The sequence below is a fragment of the Tupaia chinensis genome, unplaced genomic scaffold (genome assembly GCF_000334495.1).
Source record: "Tupaia chinensis unplaced genomic scaffold, TupChi_1.0 Scaffold138910_1, whole genome shotgun sequence".
NCBI classification, from domain to species: domain Eukaryota; kingdom Metazoa; phylum Chordata; class Mammalia; order Scandentia; family Tupaiidae; genus Tupaia; species Tupaia belangeri.
In genome coordinates, this window is record NW_006198801.1 from 468992 (window position 1) to 476621 (window position 7630).

Here is a 7630-nt window from a genome sequence, read left to right on the forward strand (position 1 = left end):
AGTAGCCAGATAACACACACACACACACACACACACAAAACCCTCAAGTTTGAATCCTACTCCAGATCAATGAAATCTTAAATGTTTTTCCCATCACCTTATATGAGCTTAAGTCATTAGTTAGGTTTTAACCATGGCAGCTTATTAGAATTATCTGATGACATTTTTTAAATGGTGATGCTCTTGCCAGCAGGAGTCACAATGGCTGAGGTGCTGGATTCCCACATGACCAACTGTGGTTCAAGTCCTGAACCTAGTCACTTACTTTCTCCCTTTTTTTCCTCTCTCTCCCTTTCCACTTTCTGATCCGTACACATGTCTCATTGCAAATGTTTAAAAAATAATAATAAATAAATAAATACATTTTAAAGGAATTATTTTATTTTATCGTATTTATTATTATTATTTAATTTGGCCAGAAAGAGAGAGAAGGGAAAGTAAGAAAGCAAGCCACCAAGTCTGGGACATAAACCACAGTCAGCCATATGGGAGTCCAGTGCCTTAATCACCACACCACCTGCTGGCACTATTAAATAAATAGTTTTTAAAAATTAAAAAGAAAAAAAAATGATGATGTTCAGCCTAGGTCCTAGATCAATTAAATCAGAATTGCTAGAGCTGGTACTTAGAGGTCAGTAACCCAGGTTAAGAATAGCTAAGGAACCAGCAGATGATGCAATGGTCACATCACTGGACTCCCACATGACTGACAGTGGTTCGAGTCCTGAACCTGGCAGCTTGAAACTCACATTGGGCATATGTGCGTGCATGCACAAAATCCCGATAAGAGAATGGAGAAGGGATTATAGTGTGGTCATCCCCCTTGGGGGGTGATTTCTCACTTTCTGTCTGACTCTGTCTCTCTGGCAAGTACATGTGCCCTATAGCAAAAATCTCTTGGGGACCAGCAGATGGTATAATGGTTATATTGTTGGACTTCCACATCATCAAATGTGGTTCAAGTCCTGACTTGAACCGGCAGCTTAAACTCACACCAGGCATATGCGTGTGCATGCTCAAAATTCCAAGAGGAGAATGGAGGAAAGGGATGGCAGCGGAGCCATCCTTCTTGGGGGTTCTCACTTTCTGTCTCTCTGTGTCTCCAGTGAGCATACACCCTATAGCAAAAAAACTCTTAAAATAAAATAAAACTCTCTTAAAAAAATAGCTAGCTCAGGCCAGCAGGTGGTGCAGTGGTTAAGGCAACGGATTCCCACAAAGCTGGGGTTCAAGTCCCAAATCTGGAAGCTTGCTTTCTCTCTCTCTCTGTCTCTCTTTGGGCAGTGCCCAGCCACTACAGCAAATTGAAAAATAAACATATAAATAAAATTAAATAAATAATTAATTCATTTTTTAGAGAGAGATTTTTGCTATAGGGTATGTGTGCTCACTGGAGAGACAGAGAGACAGAAAGTGAGAAATCACCTCCTGGGGGGGTGGTCACACTGCAATTCCTTCTCCTCCATTCTTCTCTCAGAATTTGGGGCATGCATACACATATGATGGGTGTGAGTTTTAAGCCACCGGGTCCAGGACTCAAACCATGATCGACTTCTGGAAGTTCAGTGATGTAACCATTATTCAATCTGCTAGTCTCTAAATAAATAATTCTTTAAAAAAGAATGGCTAGCCTAAATGAAATGAAATCATTAACTCTATTGTTGCCATTTTTTTTTTAAATCTTATCCAGCAATAAGTGACCAACTGACAATGGAGAAATTAATTCTGTTAGAGACAGCTGACCATACAGTGAGGCAATCAAGCCACTTGGAAGCTTAATTTGGAAATACTTAAATTCTAAATCATAATTTGTAATGAAATGCTTTACAAACAAGTGCATTGGAACACTGTATTGTTTGCAACACTGAGGATGATATAAAAGTTACATGTTTAGAAACTAGAAAATTATTAAACATACCATAGTATTATACAATATGGTTTTACTTGAAGCAACTGAAGTGACAGACCTCCATATCTATGTGGACAATTTTCCACAAGGAATAAAAAAGGAGAGTTTCAAAACAGCAACAAGCAGACAGGCAAGCAACAGCATTTGGCCTAATAGTCATTGTTTATAAGGGCAATAATTTGTAAGCAAAACCTGTTCAATGAAAGGGGCTTGGTGAAATAGCAATGTCACTAAAACTCAAAGTAAAGATAAATTAATGATAGGGGCAGTTGTCTTTTTATATTTTGGAATGATAAAGTTGTATTCCAGGTCAGTAGCCACAGTATGACCACATTTAAAAAAGAATTCTAGGGCCAGCAGGTGGCATGGTGGTTAAGGCACTGGATTCCCATGCAGCTGACCATGGTTTGGGTCCTGAACCTGGTAGCCTGCTTACTCTCCCTCTCTCTCTTTCAAGTCATATTGAATAATAATAAATAAATAAAAGTATATAAATAATTTTTTTTTTTGGAGAGGTTTTCGCTATAGGGCGCGTGCGCTCGCCAGACAGACAGAGAGAGACATAGAGACAGAAAGCGAGAAATCACCCCCCAGGGGGGATGGTCACGCCGCAATCCCTTCTCCTCCATTCTCCTCTCGGGATCTTGGGCACGCACGCACATGCGCCCGGCGTGAGATTTAAGCCACCGGGTCCGAGACGCGAACCGCGGTCGACTACGTGGGAGTCCAGCAACATAGCCATTACGCTAACTGCTGGTTCCCTATAAATAATTTTTTTTTTTAATTACAATTCTAGGGGCCAGTAGGTGGTATGGTGGCTAATGCAACTGGAGCCCACATGGTCAATTGCACAGTTCAAGTCCTGGACCCAGTGGCTTAAAAAACACGCTGGGTGTGTGTGTGTGTGTGTGTGTGTGTGAGTGTGCTCCAAATCCCAAAAAAAGAATGAAGAGGACTGCTGCATATCCATCCCACCCTGGGGGATGCTTTTTCACTTTCTCTCTTTCACTCTGTCACCATCTCTCTCTGGCAAGCACACACACTCTATACCAGATTTAAAAAAAAAAGAATTCTAAGTATTTGTTTTAACAGTTTGACAGTAGTTACCACAAACTGGTAAGATTAAAGGCAACCCTTGGGCTTTTTCTTTATGCTTCTCTTTATTTTTTAAATTTGTTAGTATAAGAAGGAATTATTCTGTAATGAAAGGAATTTTTAAAAATACAGCAATCTTAAGATGGTAAATGTTTTTGTCTTGACTGATATGCATGGTATTCCTTTTGGAAAAAGAAATGTAATACACTATAAAGTTATATGTGTTCCAATGTAATATAAACTAGATTATGATAATAAAAAATGGATAATAATAATAACATAATAATCTAATAATAATAATCTAAAAAATGAAAAAAAAATACAGCAATCTTCAGAAAAGAAGTGACATACTCCATCAGGTATTCAAAGCTGTTTTTTGGTGTTTTTTTGTTTGTTTGTTTTTGTTTTTTTGAGAGGTTTTTGCTATAGGGTGCATGCGCTTGCCAGGAAGATCAGAGAGACAGAGAGACAGAAAGCAAGAAATCACTCCCAAAGGGATAGCCACGCCGCAATCCCTTCTCCTCCATTACCCTCTCGGGATCTTGGGCACACACACACATGTGCCAGGCATGAGTTTAAGCCATAGGGTCCGGGACTCGAACTGCAGTCGACTAGGTGGGAGTCCAGAGACATAGCCATTACACCATCTGCTGGTCCTTGGTATTCAAAGTTTTAAAAAGAAATAATCTAGACATGATACAGGTAGAAACATAGAGACATAGATCAAAGAACTGAAAACAATTCAAATATATAATATAAATGATTGAAAGAATATATCACCAAGTAGGAGAGTAATGTAAGAGAAAATGCAATAAGTTATTCCTGAACAAATGATATTGTTATAATACTGAATAAATGAGAAAAAAATTGAATTTATATATGAAATACACAGCAAAATAAATTTAAAATGAACTGCACCAAAAGGCTATCTATATAAAATAGTAGAAAGAGTAAATACTGGTTCTAAAGGAATTACACTATAGCGAGGGAGCAAAACTTGCATATTAGATCCTTTGGGAAAAACCAAAAGACTTTAGTTAAATAGTTATTGTTGTTGTTTTTTTTTAATTACTTATTTTTGGGCCAGCAGGTGGTGTGATGGTTGGAGCACTGGACTCCCACGTGGCCAACCGCAGTTCGAGTCTCCAAATTGGCAGCTGGCTTTCTCACTTCCCCTCTCTCTGTTGCTCTCTGGTAAGCACACATGCTCTATAACCAATTAAAAAATAATAATAATATAAATAAAATTAATTACATAATTCTTTAAAATATGTTATTTATTTATTTTACTACGGGGCACATGTGCTCCCAGAGAGATAGAGACAGAGAGAGAGAAAGTAAGCCACCAGGTCTGGGACTCCAACAAAGGCTCACCATGTGAGAGTCTAGCGCCTTAACCATCATGCCACCTGCTGGCCCTTTAGTTAAATGTTTTTACTGTAATTGTTAAAGAGGTCCTAAGAATGAGAAACAAATAAGAAAGGAAGTGAACATTTATCAAACACCTGATGTATAACAAGTATTGTACACATATCTTATTTCAATCTCAACAATATTGAAACAAATGTATTACCTATCATTCACTGGCTCAACAGCTCACAGGTGGTATTGCTGAGGTCAGAAGTCACATTTTCTGATACTGTAGCCATGCTCTTTATACCATATTACAGAGAGAGCAGCGTGGATAAAATAATCTGAGAGATGACTGATCTTTTCCCAGTGGAGCCAGTATTAGAACCAAAGGGCTAATAAGAATAGATAAGAAAGATGTGGAGGCAGAAACTACATTAATAGAACATAGTGGGGAAGAAAGATGAGGGACAAAAAAGAGCAATTAAAAACAAAATGTAATGGGGGGGAAAGTAAAAGATATCATACAAAATAGACTTGACTAGATAGGGTATTATTAAAACAAAAATATTAAACAGTAAATTTAGGAGCTTTCCACACAGCTACAAAACCTGGTCACCGTCACTGCAGCCACTCGCGGCACCTGCCCCAAAGAAGTCCCAAAGTGAAAAGCAGACCTATTTGGAAGTAACGAGGGAGATGCATCTAGAAGGCACCACTAGATTCTGTCCAAAGGAAGAAAGACAAAGTGAGCAAACATCTTTCAGCGATCAAAATTCCAGGTAACACCAGCAAGGGGGGGGGGGTGGCTTTTGCAACTCCTTTCACAAATTCATTAAAAAGAAGTAAAATAGGGAACCAGCAGTTAGCGTAATGGCTATGTCACTGGACTCGCACGTAGTCGACTGCAGTTCGTGTCCTGGACCCGGTGGCTTAAAACTCACACTGGGCGCGTGTGTGTGCGTGCCCAAGATCCCGAGAGGAGAATGGAGGAGAAGGGATTGCGGTGTGACCATCCCCCCTGGGGGGTGATTTCTTGCTTTCTGTCTCTATGTCTCTCTCTGTCTGTCTGGTGAGCGCATGCACCCTATAGTGAAAATCTCTCCAAAAAAAATAAATAAATAAGTCCAATAGATCAGAATGCAGGGGAAAAAACTAGTAAGAATCCCTCAATGGATCCTTCATCCACCAAACAAGATTTCTTCAGAAACCAACTTGCTCTTGCAAATTAACCTTGACCAAAGAAAAGCTATGTAAGACAAACTTAAAGTTGTACCGTCATTCTCACAGCCTCCCTTCCAAGATGATGTGATGACAAAGAAAAAAGGAATGACAGCCCTCTGGCCCCCAGCCTTGTGCAGACTATTCAATGCACAAACGGCGCCCTATGCGTGCCCAAGGACAAGGGTATTAAGTTCGTCATTCAAAACACAGTAGAGGCCGCAGCCATTAGGGACATCTCCGAAGCAAATGTCTTCGATGCCAATGTGCTCCCCAAGCTGTTTGTGAAGCTACATTACTGTGTGAGTCGTGCCATTCATAGCAAGGCGGTCAGGTACTGATCTCATGAAACTTGGAAGGACCCAACACCCCCACCCCAATCTTGCTGCCCCTTGCCCTCCACCAAAGCCTATGTAAAGAGCTGAGTCTTTAAGGCATGAAGAACTGTCCTCTGGGATATATATATATATACATACACATATAAATCCCTGAGGAAAACTAACATAAATACTTACACATGAAACTAAGTCAACATACAAGACATTGAAGAGATGAAGACTACTCTATGTCTAAGACCAGGGAGCCAGCAAGTGGTATGGTGGTTAAAGGTGCTGGATCCCCACATGGCCAACTGTGGTTCAAATCCTGGACCTGGTGGTTTGCTTGCTTTTTTTTTTTTTTAGAGTGTTTTTGCTACAGGGCACCTGCGCTTGCCAGAAAGACAGAGAGAGACAGAGCGCGAGAAATAACCCCCAAGGGGGGATGGCCACACCGCAATCCTTTCTCCTCCATTCTTCTCTCGGGATCTCAGGCATGCATGCACATGCCCCTGGTGAGAGTTTAAGCCACTGGGTTCAGGACTCCAACCACAGTCAACTACATGGGAGTCCAGTGACGTGGCCATTATGCCATCTGCTGGTCCCCCTGGTGGCTTGCTTTCTAGCATTCCTTCTCTTTCTCTGTCTCTCTCTGATCAAACTGGAAAATAATAATCATAAATAAAGTTAAATAAAATAATTCTTTTTTGAAAAAAAAAAAAAAGACCTGCTCTTTGAACCTCAACACTTGGGAAAAGGGAAATAAAGACGTTTCATATCATTACAGAAAAACAACACATTTGGAGGAAAATAAAAACAAAAGCAAAAAAATAAATATGCATAGCTGTGTCTAAATTTATCTAATTTTCACATCCTCCACATCTAAAAATGCGGAGACTAAGAATAAAAGAAAAAAATTTAAATCACGCATAAAGAAATAGAGAAGACAGGAGTAGAAAGATACCATGTATAAAGAAGTGTTTACCCACAGTTTTGCTTTTCAAATATTGTTACCAATAACCTACTTATTGGCTCAAAGTTCCCACATATTATCTGGAGCCCAAGAATAATTTGAAAAAAACTGAAAGCCATCTTTCTGTTCAACTACAGTCTGAAGTTGGAGGTTGGAGGAAAGAATAAGGCACATAAAAATAAAATCCAAATTTTGGAAGATATCAGAAAGAATTTTCAAGGACCAGCAGATAGCATAATGATTATGTCATTGGACTTCCACATAGTCAACCATGGTTCGAGTCCCAGACTCAGTGGCTTAAAACTCGTGCTGGGTGTGTGGGTGTGCATGCACAAAATCGCGAGAGGAGAATGGGGGAGAAGGGATTGCATTGTGGCCATCCCCCCAAGGGGTGATTACTTGCTTTCTGTCTCTCTGTCTCTCTTTGGCGAGCACAGCACTCTACAGCAAAAATCTAAGAAAAAAAATTTTTTTTCAAGTCATTTCTAATATAACCTGGTTGTTCAAGTTGCATAATTTTGGCATTTAATTTTTCTAGTAAAGTTGCTTCTCTTAAAACAGAAAAAAAGAAGATAGAAACTCAATATAAAAAAACCAAGGCTAGAGGCCAGCAAGTGATGTGGTAGTTGGGGCGCTGGACTCCCATATAGCTGATCACAGTTTGAGTCCCAGGCCTTGTGGCTTGCTTTCTCCCTTTCCCTCTTTCTCTCACAGTCCCTCTCTGATCAAAAAAAAAAAAAAAAAACAGACAGAGAGAGAGAAAAT

The 7630-nt window shown here is 39.7% G+C and overlaps 1 protein-coding gene across 1 annotated transcript in view; it reads right to left on the reverse strand.

Moving 5' to 3' along the window:
- LOC102470672 (zinc finger protein 208) overlaps positions 1–7630 on the reverse strand; it is a 223993-nt gene that overhangs the window by 74516 nt on the left and 141847 nt on the right. The window contains 1 exon segment of the mRNA XM_014592935.2: positions 4605–4615. Within this exon segment, the coding sequence (XP_014448421.1) occupies positions 4605–4615 (11 nt within the window).